Genomic DNA, 15,583 nt, shown 5'->3' on the forward strand with positions numbered 1-15,583 from the left:
CCAGTTTGCCTCAGTACCAGTGATGGCTATCTGTTGGTTAGGAGGTGGCCAGGTAATGTCTGCAGCATAGATATACTAGAGCTGCACCTCGAGTTATGGTCTGGGGTGCGATTTCAGGAGCATTTTCATGGTTATCCCACACACTCTGACTGCAAATTTGTGTGACAGTGGTTATTCGACTTGTTGTGCTTCTGTTTCTGAATAGCATTCCAGGTGGTGCTTTCCTACTGGATAACACTCAATCACATACCACTTTGTAACCTAACTTGCTCTACAAAGTGCACCATGTTGGCTTGGCCTGCTTGATCCTCAGATCTGTCTCCAATCAAGTATGTATGGGAAAGCATCAGACAACAGCTGCAACGTCATCCACAACCAGCATTAACTGTCTCAGTATTGACTAACCCGGTGCAACGGGCATGGGACTCCATCCCGCAAACTGACACCTGACACCTGTCTGACACAATTCATGTATGTTTGCATGCTTGCATTCAACATTATGGCAGTTACACCAGTTATTAATGTACTAGCATTTCACATTTGCAATTGCTTTTCTCACAGTTACATTAACCTGTGATCTTTGCAGTGTTAAATATTTTACCTACACAAAAGTATTCCCAAAATTTCATTACTCTACATTAATTATTTTTTGATGCTAGGGTTTCTTTTCTGTCGATGTATCATGATTGCCACATATAAAATAAACAACAAGATGCTCATCACACACTTGAGCACAACTCTGAATCACTGTCCTGCCAATCATCTTTGACCCCTGCACCTCTATATTCTCCATGTCAGATATAGCCCAGTCGCCCTTTTGAGGAGAACATCATGTGCTTTCATATCAGTAGTGTGGCTCTTTGCAGAAATTTGGTAACAATTTTACCTCCTAAGTTATACTGGTAATGAAAATTTGAAATAAATAACATATATTTTTAGTGCATCATTAAGAGCCTTGTGCACTTCAGGTACAGTCATTGAGAGTCTTTGCTTGGACACTTTGAAGAGAGATGTCAAACTTTCAACAAAATCAAAAAATGCAGTGTTATTGCTCTTCTCTTTTTAAAACAACATTGCATTTCTGTAGTCTGTCTCTTGCTTCTTTATTACTGGTTGAGTCAAACTGACCAAGTGTTAGAAGTGTTCCAATGACGTGTTATAAGAATGTTCAAACTTTTCATCAATTTTTTGGGGTCATCTGACTTCTAATTGGTTTGATGCAGTCACCAGGAATTCCTCTCCTGTGCCAGCCATTTCACCTCAGACTAGTACTTGCACCCAACATCCTTAGTTATTTGTTGGATGTCTTCCAAATGTCTGTCTTCCCTTACAGTTTTCACGCTGTACAGCTTCCTCTAGTACCATATAAGTTATTTCTGATATCTTAACATGAGTCCTATCATCCTGTCCTTTCTTCTTGTCAGTGTTTTCCACATGTTTCCTCTTTTGCCAATTCTGCAGACAACCTCCTTATTTCGTATGAAGATGAGTTACCTAATGAGATGACTTAATTTTCAATATCCTTCTGTAGCGAAACATCTCAGAGACTTCTATTCTCTTCTTTTTCAGTTTGTCCACAGCCGTGATTTATTTCCATACAAAGCTGTGCTCCAGATGTGCATCCACATCTTCCTCAAATGAAAGTTGATGTTTGTTACTAGTAGGCACCTTTTGGACAGGAATGCCTTCTTTGCCTGTGCTAGTTTGTTATTTATGTTCTCCTTGCTTCATTCAGTGTGTGTTATTTTGCCTCCAAGGTACTAGTATTCCGCCTCTTTGTCTACTTTGTGGTTCCCAATTTTGATGGTAATTTTCTCATTAATCTCATTCTGCTGCTCCTCATTACTTCCATCTTCTTGGTTTACTCTTAGTCTGTATTTGGTGTGTAGTGAGCTGCTCATTCCAGTTGGTATGTCCTGTAAGTAAGCTATTTCCGCTGTATATCTTTCGACTTTTCAGCAGTGGTGCCCCCCACTGACGCCATGTTGTACGTTTTTCCCCTTCACCTTCTGATAAACAACTGTGAAAGCAACACTTGCAATTTTCGGAGTTTCCTTTTCTGTTTTTACTGATGAGCATGCATGCATGCACACTGGAACCATGCTGTGCACCTACGAACACTCTGCTCCGTTCGTTTGTGTGTGGCTGGTGTGGACATGGCTTAACAAGAAATCTATCTGGTATCAAACTTTTAAGAATCACCTCTGTGACGTCATGCACAGTAAATAGTCTGTCCTGTTTCACAGTTTCTTCTGTATATTATTGAAACCCCTAGGACGAGAGTTAAAAATCTGTGTCCCCTTGTGGAAAATAACTTTGAATTTTGTTGAAACTTCCTGGCAGATTAAAACTGTGTGCCCGACCGAGACTCGAACTCGGGACCTTTGCCTTTTGCGGGCAAGTGCTCTACCAACTGAGCTACCGAAGCACGACTCACGCCCGGTACTCACAGCTTTACTTCTGCCAGTACCTCGTCTCCTACCTTCCAAACTTTACAGAAGCTCTCCTGCGAACCTTGCAGAACTAGCACTCCTGAAAGAAAGGATATTGCGGAGACATGGCTTAGCCACAGCCTGGGGGATGTTTCCAGAATGAGATTTTCACTCTGCAGCGGAGTGTGCGCTGATATGAAACTTTCTGGCAGATTAAAACTGTGTGCCCGACCGAGACTCGAACTCGGGACCTTTGCCTTTCGCGGGCAAGTGCTCTACCAACTGAGCTACCGAAGCACGACTCACGCCCGGTACTCACAGCTTTACTTCTGCCAGTACCTCGTCTCCTACCTTCCAAACTTTACAGAAGCTCTCCTGCGAGTACCGGGCGTGAGTCGTGCTTCGGTAGCTCAGTTGGTAGAGCACTTGCCCGCAAAAGGCAAAGGTCCCGAGTTCGAGTCTCGGTCGGGCACACAGTTTTAATCTGCCAGGAAGTTTCATATCAGCGCACACTCCGCTGCAGAGAGAAAATCTCATTCTTGAATTTTGTTGAATCTCCCAGAATCCATTAGGTACAATAGAAATCTGCTGTGTGTGTGATTCCGATTCTGAGCTGACAGTTACCTAAAAATTGACAAAGTTCAATCCTTGTTCTTGCCCATGATGTTCTCATCTTCCATTAAGGACCTATTTTACAAATTTGAACCATTATGGCATTGTGTCAATGTTTTGTTTCATGGCTTTGGAAATGAATATGTCATTCAGAATGCTGTTGTAATCTATCATTATGATCCATGAAACAGTGCACTGTCAGCCGTAAGAAATAAAGCAGATCGAGCTGGAGATGTCGTGATGTCTGCCCTAATGAAACTAAAAGAAATCTTAACAATTAGTGGCAATGAATGTAATTGTACAGTACTTTAACACTTGTAAGATTCTAAACAAGCAAATAACTAAGTTTCCCATAATACCTGTTAAAAATACAAATTACAGTTGCCTGAGATTCAGTTTCACAGAACAAAAATGTAAGTGTTTCTGTGTGATTTTGCAGGTAAGTTCTGGTAGAATGTAAATACTTTAGGAATAAAGGAGACGACTTACCAAGGGTAGAAGTGCTGAGTCGTTAACAACGCACACAAAAAAGAAAGAAAATTTACTAGATTTCCTGGACGTTCACTTTAACCTCTGTGATGGCTCCAATCACACAGCTATCCACATTAGACGCACTAACCGCCAACAGTACCTGCATTTTGGCAGTTGTCATCCCTTCTACACCAAAAAGCCCCTCCCATACAGCCTGGCCACTTGGATGTCGTATCTGCAGTGATGAGGACTCCCTTGTTGCTCAGTATGCCGAAGGCTTTCACAGACAGGCTCTACCTGCCCCCCCTCCCCCAAATTCTAGTGCACAAAGATAAACAGATTTCTCGTGCCGTATCCTCACATACCCCTAATCCCCCCTTCCCAAGAATCGTCTACAAAGGAGTGCCCTCTTTGTCACCCAATATCACTTTGGCCTGGAACAACTGAATCATATAAGCAAGGGTTTCAATCATTTCTCATCATGCCCTGAAATGAGGGACATCCCAGCCCTCCTGAAGTGGTGTTCCATCGCCCACCCAGTTTACACAACATTCTATCCATCCCTATGCCACTCCCACTCACATCCCATTGCCAGAGGAATATGATCCCTGTGGAAGACCAAGATGCAAGACCTGTCCAGCCCACCTACCCAGAAATTCCTATTTCAGTCCTGTAACAAGCTTATTCTACCTGATCAGAGGCCGAGCCACCTGTGATAGCAGCCATGTTATATGCCAACTCTGCTGCAAACACTGCACAGCTTTTTATATTGGTATGACTACCAACCAGCTGTCCATCAAGATGAATGGCTACTGCCAAACTCTTGCCAGTAACAAAGTTGACCACCTGGTGGCACGACCTGCAACTGAGCATAAAATGCACAATTTCAGTGGCTGCTTCACAACCCTGGGCCATTTGGGTCCTTCCCTCAACCACCAACTTTACTGAACCTTACAGATGGTAGTTATCCTTGCAACACATCCTTCACTCCCATAACCCTTCTGACCTCAACTCCATTAACCCCCTGTCCCCACATCTCCACCCAACAGTATCTCCTTCCTCCATCCTGCCACCCCCTCCCAATTCATGTCCCCACATCACTTTCAGTGCCCGCCGCTTCCAACCAGGTCCAACAATCGTACATCTCATGCCTAGCTTGTGCACCTGCCACCCCTCCGTCCCACATTGTTAGCAGACAAAACAGTGTCTTCCACCTCTCTCTCCCTCTACCCACCTCACTCAACACAACTTCCACCCCTAGATAGTCTGCCCCCTCACTCAAAACAACATACAACCCTACCTAGTCCACTTGCCGAAATGCAACACCGGTGTTGTGCATATAGAGGCATAGGTCGGCTAGAGAGAGAGAGAGAGAGAGAGAGAGAGAGAGAGAGAGGGGGGGGGGGGGGCGTGCTTTGTACTCTAAGCTCGAAAAAAGTTTTCCAGTGTAGTAGAGAAATAACAAAAATCTATGTTGTAATTACTGTTCTTCACAGTGACCAGACATTGAGCAGGCTGGCTGTACTGATGGTTTTATTTTATAAAGAACATGGCACCTTGGTGACAACAGGGCGTTAATCCATTATCCCACTTGTTGAGGTCTTAATTATTTATCTGTGGCATGTGATGGACTGGATGACAGAAGTTAAAAGTTAATATTGCTCATTGATCAATAGATAGGAGCTGGAAATCCCTGTAGGTTGAAGGACCGAAAGTTCCTATTAGCTGCATGAGAAACAAACGTGGCATTGTAAGTAGGCTTCATATATTGAAACTCTGTTAATTTTTGCAACTCTGAATTTGGTCATGTGAATATTAAATCAGCAGTGACATAACAGCAGTTACTTAATAAAACGGAGGGAGCATCAGTTGTTTTTACCATGTAAAATTAGCTTAAATATGCACAAATAACATATAGCTGTTTAATTACAGTTTGTTGTTAGATTAGTGTACAGAATTAGTTTCCTACAGCTGCTTTTATCTTTTAATCTGTACCTTGACTCCATCTCATCCCTTCTCCACATTCTCTTTCATGATGGAATTTATAAAAGACAAATAAATAAATAAATAAATAAATAAATGTTTTGTATTGCTACAATGTATTGCAATAAGATTCATCCAATTTCACAAGACCCTCTCTTCTATGCAAATGAAAATAGAAATGTGAACTAAATTTTAACTTGTACATATACATTAAAAGTTTACCTTGGCACTAGTTGTAAGTTGCCTGTTCGGGTATTTGCCAGCAAAGGTCTCCCTGGTATAGCTAGCTCTCTTACTCATTCATTACGTAATGCGTGCGGAGTCGAGATGGCAATAATGCAGCAACAAAAGGCCTTTTGTGTTCTGCGTCTATGTCCACATGTGCACTTTGCAATTCACACTTAAGAACATGGCAGTGTTTTCGTCAAACCACTTTCACACTATTTCTCTACCATTCCACTCTTGAACAGCACTTGGGAAAAATGAACACTTGAATATCTCTGTGCAAACTCTGATTTCTCTTCTTTTATTATGATGATCATTTCTCCCTTTATGTAATGTTTTATTTGGAGGAGAAAGTTGGAGATAGAAATTTCGTGAAAAGATCTCGCCACATTGAAAAACGCCTTTGGTTTAATGGTTGCCACCCCAATTCGTGTATCGTATTTGTGACACTCTTCCCCATTTTGCAGTAATACAAAACAAACTGCCCTTCTTTGCACTTTCTTGATGTTCACATCTTGAACAGGAACAATTCAGTCACATACGTGCAACACGATTTCATTGAGAGTACAACACTACTACCTACTACAGCTCAAAGCATTTGACAATGACACCAGCCAATTCAAGGCACTGATTGTTTATAAAAGGAGATAGCCACAAGTTGCCCACCATGTGGTCATTAAAGACAGAGAGAACACTCAACAGTTTTCCATGTCATCAATAAAAGTCTACACATCGCGCCAGCCCAGAGTTAGCCGTTCCTCATGTGTGTCTCCGGGGTGTTCCATGTGGTGATAATGATTCAAACCATACAGGATTCATTTGATACAAGCCCATGAAAATGAAGACAGACAATAATGTGTAGTTTTGTGAATTCATTCTGAGGATGAAGGTGGAAGAGAAGTTTCCTTTCACACTTAATGTTCAGTGATGAGGCTACATCCATTTAAGTGGAAAAGTGAATGGCCACATCATAATGCTGAGAACTCATCAGCCACACACCATAGTTGTGCATGAGAGAGACTTTCGAAGCTTCATGTGTCTTGTGCTGTTTCCTGAGAAAAAATTCATGACCTGTTCTTTTTTGCAAAAATACAGTTAGAAGAATAATGTAGCTGAATATATTTGAGATCTGACATTGTCCATAATTTGCAAGAACATGTGTAAATTTGATTTTCAACAAGTTGGATCACCACTATACTGCCATCTGCGTATAAGAGTATATATTAACAATGAGCTGCCTCAGTGATAGATGAGCTGTAAGTGGTGTACAGGTATTGCATTGTACCATTCCATTGGCTTCAGAGGTCACCTGATCTCATGGTATATGAATTTTTTTTAGGAGGGGGGGGGGGGGGGGGTGAGAAAGACTCTGTCTGTGTTTCTTCCCTTCTAACAACATTGAGCGAGCTGGGACAAAGTGTATCATCAACAGTGAATGCAGTAACCCACATGCTCTCAAATGTATTAGTTGTGTTTCACAACCTTCTGGATGCGTGTTGTACATCCAATGGAGGGCACGTTGAATATTTGTGAAAGGTTGTATGTGAATGCATATAAAAGATCCAAACTTTTTGAAACACCTTGTGTAGTTTAAGGCCTACACAAATTTTCTGTAGGAAGCTTTTACATCAGCAATACTTATACAGGGTGTATACGACCCAGGACAACCGGGAAATCCTGGAAAACCCCGGGAATTTTTCAGAATTCCGGGAATTTTTCATTGTTTTAGCTTTCAGTTAAATTTTCGTAATTTTGACTGGTAAGAATTGATTCTCCTGCTACTGGAGAATGATACAGCAGAATAAAATAGAAACGAGAGGAGGAAAAAAATAATAAAATAAAACTTTAGTGGCAAAGGAAATGCACCATTTTCAACAACAAAACACTGAGCACACACAAGCATCTGCAAGTAGCAAAAATATGTCAAAGGCCGTAGGGTGAAGACTATGTAATTCTTTGTAACAATAAACTGCTTGCTGCATGACGTCACAACTGTTCACATTAGGTTCATTAGTAGCAGCAAGCAGCCAGATGCCAACGAGAAAATTTTTTATCATGCGCCCTAGCTGCCAGATTCGCGCATGCACAGAATTGTCTGGGTTGTAGTGGGGAGGGCATTAGTCTCTACGTGACCCTTGTTTGCGTTAAGTGATCTTGTTTTGTTTACAGCTCCCACGTAAAATGAAAACAAAAAGTATTTCTGTGGCCGGGAGCTATCAAGTGAATTAAATTACATTCACATAACTACGGAGGGCAAAAATAGAGTATTAGTTTCAGTTTTCTGATTTTATTTTATTTCCAAGTTATTAGCAGTCGAGCATTAATCGCCATGCAGAACAATGAAGTTATTTTTGTAAGTCTGCTAAAAAAATTTGGCTTAAATCTTTCCGCTGAGGCAATAATTTTATTTGAAACGAAGTGTTTCTTTCCACAGTATTGGCTAGTTCTAACTGTTCGCTGAATTTCAAGTGCACATTATCATCTTCTGCCATGTATGGCATTATGCCATAATAAAGAACCAAAAATGAGATCGTAGAGTACTGGTACTTCAAGAAAATTTACATCCCAAAAACCACACTGAAAACCTTAATATCATTGTGAATCTGGATAAAACCAATGTGCACTTCAAGCTGAATTATGCATTTTAGTATGGTTTATGTAAGCGCTCTTAGTGCTTTATACATATGAACGTGCGGGTTTCCTACACCACTGCAGCTGTGTACATGCAATAATGCCTGTTTTCTGGCGCTCTCGGGCAACTGGTAAATCAAACCTATTTCTAACAGTCTCTGGATAGTATTGCGAACGGCGGTTCGAAAAGCGTTACTTTCAAAGTAAATTTCTTTTTACGCAAGATGAATTATGTTACGTGTGAGAAAATGGGATGAATTTCTTGAATCACAGAGCGTTTAAAACTGAACACTTTGAGAACCAGCCACTTCCAAGAATTTCGAACCCAGACATTTATGTCATAATTTTAAATGTACTGGCACATTTGTGTGATATATCTTAAAGTATAACACATGCAAAAAAAGATCAGTATTGCATGTGAAAGCTTAGCTTTTGTTGTAGCTTGTTAATCTTAGAGACCAATATTATATATGAAAGCTTAGATTTTCTTGTAGCTATACTATGTATATTAATGTAAACCGTTAACTTTTCCTCTTTGTGTGTTCACGCTACGTAACCAGTGATCTTGCTATTGACTGACTATAATACGTGCCCTACGCTCTGAATATCTGCTGTCATTGGCTGGTGAGGTCACGTGGCGAGAGATATGAGTGGCCTACAAAAGGAAATCGCAAACTCGGTTTCAACACTCCGAAAACTAATGCTCTGTGTTTGGTGGAATTCGAATTTATACTTTTGTAATACAAAAATATGCAGTGTAAATGTTCCTGCAAATCAAAGGTCTTTCCAAAACTTCTCTCTCCCATCTCTACTTTTTTTCCGGGAAGTTCTACGCGAGGGTATAAAACGTTAACCATTCAAAGGATTGATAAGTTTTACAGTCCCGAGGGAAAAATCTATGGAAAACCTACTGTCACTTGGCACAGAAAAAGTGTATTTTCGCCCGGGAAAACGCATATTTTTAAACGGGATATCTGGGAATAATCTGGGAATTTTTTTTTTCCTTGTCCCCACATACACCCTGTTATAAGATCTCTTGTTAACCAGCAGTCAGTTTATTAAGTATTTTTTCATGAAAAAAATAGTTCATAAATTAAGCTGCTGTTGAATATCCTTTGAGATTTTTCCATATAGATCTTGGAGCTTATGCAGAAGTGGACTTTTGCACATCAAACTAATTCCTGTTCATGAAGTCAATACTATTTGAAGAATTGCTGTCAAATCTGCCCATTTATGTAAAAGAGCTGAATTCAAAGTTATGGGGAAATGTTGTCAAATTGCATTATTTTCATTTAAATATCTCATCAATAAATTTTTTCCACATCTAAATGGCTAAGGTTCTTTATCTTTTAAAACCCTATTTGCTTTTTCTGGGTTTTATTCACACTAAAATTTTTGAAGTTCTACTTCATATAGTTATTTAATAATAGTGGTGCAACAGATATATATTCACATAAACTGCCACATAATATGATTTAATCCAGAAGTTTATACTAGAGCTTTTCCAGTGGATGGTAAGAAGGCCTGCTTTGGAGGACTCCAGTCCTACTGAAGATATATTGATAAATGTGGAACACTTGTTGTGACCTAGAAAATACAGATATTTTTAAAGTCTAGCAGATCGTATTATAATACTTATGGCTCTGTATTGATAGTAAATACTTCCCACATATATGAAAAGTGTGTGTGTGTATGTATGTCTCAAAACTAAATCAGGATGAACCAACAAAACCATGAAAACAAAGTTACTCTCATGTACAAAACTGGTTCAGTGTGTTTCATTAGCAAATTGTGGTTAGATTTAATCTTTTTCACTGCTGCAAAGACCCGTATTATGTAACAACAAAGATTCAAAGACTCCGTAAATAATTTATGCTACACACTTGTCTGTCTTCTATAATTTAGCTGTTATTGTTACAGTTTGATAGTTTTGTGCACATGTTTAACAATTATTGTAATTAAAGTGAGGTGGTGGTTTTTTAGATGGGTATAGTGTAGAAATGATTTATTTAGCCTTTTTTCCCTATGCTTTCAGGTGTACTGTTGCACAAAGTACATCTGTTGCTGCCTCCAGAATGCTGTGACTTGACTCCAGCCTTGCCCAATCTCCTGTCTCATGCTGCTAATACTGCAGATAAGGTGTGTCAGCAGCGGGCCTTGGCTGCTGTTGCAGCACTTCATCGTTTGCACTCATTACTGAGCAGGCGACCTGCTCCTGCCTCCCTCTTCTTGGATCAGCTACTGCAGCCAGGAAGGAAATCTCATTCACGTTCTCTGCAGGTACTTTTTCAGATAAATTTCTCTCTCTCTCTCTCTCTCTCTCTCTCTCTCTCTCTCTCTCTCTCTCTCTCTCTCTCTTTCTCTCTCTTTGTGTGTGTGTGTGTGTGTGTGTGTGTGTGTGTGTGTGTGTGTGTGTAAAATTGATCAATGACTAGGCAAAAATCTGAAGTGTATCAGCTTCATAAATGCATGTGTGCATGTTTTCACAACACAAGAATATGTACTGGAGGAAGCTGAAAAAGGTAACAAACTTTTATTATTTTAAGAACCATATGAAGTAAAATCCTCAAAAAATATCACTTCAATCTCTGAAATAAACAAAGAAATTTGAAGCTGAAGGATAGAGAGATGTTTGAATGGTACCAAGCTGAAAAGCTATTACACCTACATTAATACTGCACGAGCCACCATGTGGTATGTCATGGGCAATATGTCTTTTACTATCGTTTCCCTGTCGCAACCCTACACATCCTCCTATTCCATTTGAGAATGATGTGCAAGAAGAGTGATTACCAGTGAACCTCTGTAGCAACTGGAATTTCTCTGACTGAATTGCCATGTTTATTTCGTAAGTTATATAAAGGAGGAAGTAATATGTTGCTTGACTCTTGTTGGAGGATACACTCTTAGTTTTAAGTGTACCTCTTTGTGGAGCACAATGCCTTTCTTGGAGCACCTGCTGTTGGAGTTAACTGGACATCTTGAGGATGAGCTCTTGACATCACTACTTATAAATATCAATAGTTTGGGTTTACTCTGTGTATGACTATCATGTGTTGACATTGTCTTAATGCATGCAACAATATTGTCTCCAAAACACTATTATTTGGGAGCTAGGGCAACTCATAGAGAATGCAACCCCAAATAAATAGCTGGTATGATTACAAGGTGGTTGTACACTTTTCAGAACTGGGGTTACTCATAAACCTCCCCTTTCACCCTGTTGATGGTGGAGACTTGTCATGGTGAAGACTCTGCAAGACACTGGATGAATAGGGGGACAATGATGACCTATTAGGGGGCAAAGCTGATTCACAGCTGCTCAACAGCTGTCGACAACTTGTGGATGTTGGTCAGAGCAATGTCAAAGAGGCACACCCTCTTGACAACATTCCATAAGTGCTCCAAAGGACTGATGTGAGGTGGCCACAGTGGAGATACAAGTAAATTTGTATCTGAAGAAGTTTGATTTACTTACCAATGCATAATGGGAGATACAGGGTTGTACATCACTGTGTGGGCATACAAAGTATGCTAACTGGTCCCTGTTTTGTTCACCCATGAAAGATGATGGCAGTTAAACCCTGAATTTGTTTATTTCCATGTCTAGTTCTGTAGGAGCAAATCTCCAAGGTCATGGAATGTGTTAGAACATGAAATTACAAAATAAAAGTAATAACAGATAAAATAAAATGTTTAGGAACCCAAAAATAGCAAGCCATAAGTTTAAGTAAACACAATCAACAATACAAATAAGAATCAGCTTAATTTTTCAAGGAATTCCTCAATGGAATAGGAGTAGGGACGCATGAGGAAACTCTTCAGTTTTGATTTGAAAGTGTGTGGATTGTTGCAAAGATTTTGAATTCTTGTGGTAGCTTATTGAAAATGGATGCAGCAGTATACTGCACACTTCTCTGCACAAGAGTTAAGGAAGTGTGATCCAAATGCAGATTAGATTTCTGTCGAGTATTAACTGAGTGAAAGCTGCTGATTCTTGGGAATATGCTGATATTGTCAACAAGAAATGACAGTAAAGAACTGCACTATTTCAAACCGAGCCAATGTTGCACACAACATCCCTTACTACCAAAGCTAGTTTCATCACCAAACAGAAATATTTTAGAATTACCCGTAATACTAGAGGGCATATCATTTATATAAATAAGGAACAGGAGTGGTCCCAACGGTAATCCCTGGGGCACCTGCCAACTTTTTTTTTTTTTTTTTTTTTTGAGAGGCCAGTGTCAAAATACCCAGACTAATGAACAGGGGTTGACAAAAGGTTTGCAAACTTACACCACTTATTGCCTGAACTGCCCATTTCTGAGCCAAAAATATCCTTTTAGAATATCATATGACATAAGCAAATGAAAATAAATAGACTAATTTTCATGTTGAATGATCACTTACTTCAGATATTGCTCGAATAGTAAAAATGGCAGCATTAAGTCTTTGAACAATACCCTGAACGTGGGCTTTCCACGACAGTTTACTATCTGTCTGAACACCTAGAAATTTGAACTGTTCAGTTTCAGTAATCATATGCCCATTCTGTGAAATTAAAATGCCGGGTTTCGTTGAATTGTGTGTTAGAAACTGTAAAAACTGAGTCCTACTGTGATTTAGCGTTAGTTTATTTTCTACAAGCCATGAACTTATGTCATGAACTGCCCTATTTCAAACCGAGCCAATGTTGCACACAACATCCTTTACTACCAAAGCTAGTTTCATCAGCAAACAGAAATATTTTAGAATTACCCGTAATACTAGAGGGCATATCATTTATATAAATAAGGAACAGGAGTGGTCCCAACGGTAATCCCTGGGGCACCTGCCATTCGACCGTACCCCACTCAGATCCCACATCACAGCCATTCTCAACACTGTGAATAATGACCTTTTGCTGTCTGTTGCTAAAGTAAGAGGAGAACCACTTGTGAGCTACTCCCTGTATCCCATAACGGTCCAACTTCTGGAGCAATATTTTGTGATCAACACAATCAAACACCTTAGTTAAATAAAAAAAATATGCCTAGTGTTCGAAACCTTTTGTTAAATCCATCCAGTACCTCACGGAGAAAAGAGAATATAGCATTTCAGTTGTTAAATGACTTCTAAAGATGAACTGTACATTTGATAGTAAATTATATGCTGTAATCATAGATACGTGTGCCCCATAAAATGTATCTTCCTCTAGTCTGACTTTTTTCATATGGGAAAGCTTCATATACTTTTTGGGCTTCTCTTATTCTGCAAGGGGCAGGAACCAATATGTGTCATATTCATCACTTCATACAACATTTATCCGTCACTTGATGTTTTGTGGTCCTTTTTATTAATCCATGGTAATCTTTGTGGCACTACACATGCACTTAGCAGAGGTGCTTGTGTGAGGTACTCCAGTCTGTATCCTGAAATGAGGAGGCGCTAAGTGTAATGGCTCCTCAGTTTTGTTGTTGTTAACTTACACTATTTAACTGCCAAGTTATATGCTACTTTTCAGCTTTTCTGTCTATTTTACTAGCCTGTGGTGATTCCTGCAGTCTGGGTGTTATTTGCCATTGTAATTGTATCTGAATCAGAATACTCTGAACATCCTTTACATGGTGACTCATTAAAATTGAAGTGGCTGCTAATTACATAGCAGGAGTGTTTGGTGCCTTGTGACCCTAATTTATCTTAAAATAAGATGCACATACAGCTTGTTTTACCTGGCCTTCCCGCGACTGTCACTCACTCAGTCGGTTCAGTCTCTGTTGGGATCACATTCATTTACCACATTAGTCTACCACATTAATCAAGGCAACAGGTTTGCCATCACCAATATGGCAACTATCTCTGACTTGATTACCCATGGGAGTGTCCGCCCCCGATAGCTGAGTGGTCAGCGTGACAGAATGTCAGTACTACGGACCCGGGTTCGATTCCCAGCTGGGTCGGAGATTTTCTCCGCTAAGGGACTGGGTGTTGTGTTGTCATCATTTTATCCCCATCGACGCGCAGGTCGGCGAAGTGGCGTCAAATCGAAAGACCTGCACCAGGCGAACGGTCTACCCGACGGGAGGCCCTAGCCACATGACATTATTATTTATACCCATGGGAGTGTATTGTCTATCTGTCTAGGTGCTAAAGGTAAGAGTGTTGAAACATATAGACCATATCAGTTTCAAGTTTGTCAGCTAACAACAGGTTCAAGTTGTGAAAAAGTATCCTGCAGTCACTGTCAATTTTGAACATCCTACCACAAAACATCAGAGTAAAACCATGGGCTGTAAAATGGAATCATCGCTGGCCGCTGTGGCTGAGCGGTTCTAGGTGCTTCAGTCCAGAACTGCGCTGCTGCTACAGTCGCAGGTTCAAATCCTGCCTAAGGCATGGATGTGTATGATGTCCTTAGGTTAGTTAGGTTTAAGTATTTCTAAGTATAGGGGACTGATGACCTCAGATGTTAAGTCCCATAGTGCTTAGAGCCATTTGAAACATTTGTAAAATGGAATAGTCTTCCAAAGATGCATTGCACTGCATCTATAGCAAAAGACACCGTTCAGAATCTGTGTTTCTGTGTATGCTGACCCAAATGATGAAACTAGGAGCTGCTCAAAGACAGTACAACAGTAGTTAGTTTGGTCTGCATGAAGATAGGTCTATTGTTAGCATGCTTGCTTTATTGAATGAAAGTTTGTATGTTTCCTTTACTGAAGAAGGCTTTGGTTGAAAGCTATGTGTGAGTGTCTTTTTATTGTGCCTGTCTATGTCTCAATATGTCATCCTTACAATGAGTTGCAATCTAGCTTTTCCTTATATTGTTAATATTTTGACATAGTGTTGCATGTCTGTTTGCACTGACAACTCTAGACAAATGCTGATGCTCTGTCGTCAGTGAAGGCCGCCGGCCAATGCTTTGTCTGTGGTGAGAGTAATGTCCGAAATTTGGTATTCTTAGCACACTTTCGACACTGTGGGTCTTAGAATATTGGATTCCCTAACGATTCCCGAAATGGAATTTCCCATTCATCTAGCTCCAACTACTATTCCACATTAAAGTCTGTTAATTCCCGTCGTGTTGTCATAATAGTGTTGAAAACCTTTTCACATGAATCACCTGAGTACAAGTGACAGCTCCTACAGTGCACCACCCTTTTATACATTGTGTACGTGATAATACTGCCATCTGTATGTGTGTATATCATTATCCCATGACTTTTGTCACCTCAGTGTAGTTGAGA

The 15,583-nt window shown here is 40.1% G+C and overlaps 1 protein-coding gene and 2 non-coding genes across 4 annotated transcripts in view; 2 read left to right on the forward strand and 1 right to left on the reverse strand.

The window, feature by feature from the left end:
- Positions 1–15,583, forward strand: part of LOC124554923 (rapamycin-insensitive companion of mTOR) — a 265,312-nt gene that overhangs the window by 87,156 nt on the left and 162,573 nt on the right. For both annotated transcript variants that reach the window (XM_047128612.1, XM_047128613.1), the window contains exon 10: positions 10,390–10,634. In XM_047128612.1, coding sequence (XP_046984568.1) covers positions 10,390–10,634 — 245 coding nt within the window. The remainder of the gene's footprint in view (positions 1–10,389; positions 10,635–15,583) is intronic.
- On the reverse strand, positions 2,355–2,429 carry Trnal-caa. The gene has a single exon. It is a non-coding gene; the product is annotated as a tRNA-Leu (tRNA).
- Positions 2,831–2,905, forward strand: Trnal-caa. The gene has a single exon. It is a non-coding gene; the product is annotated as a tRNA-Leu (tRNA).

Source organism: Schistocerca americana, chromosome X (assembly GCF_021461395.2).
Source record: "Schistocerca americana isolate TAMUIC-IGC-003095 chromosome X, iqSchAmer2.1, whole genome shotgun sequence".
NCBI classification, from domain to species: Eukaryota; Metazoa; Arthropoda; class Insecta; order Orthoptera; family Acrididae; genus Schistocerca; species Schistocerca americana.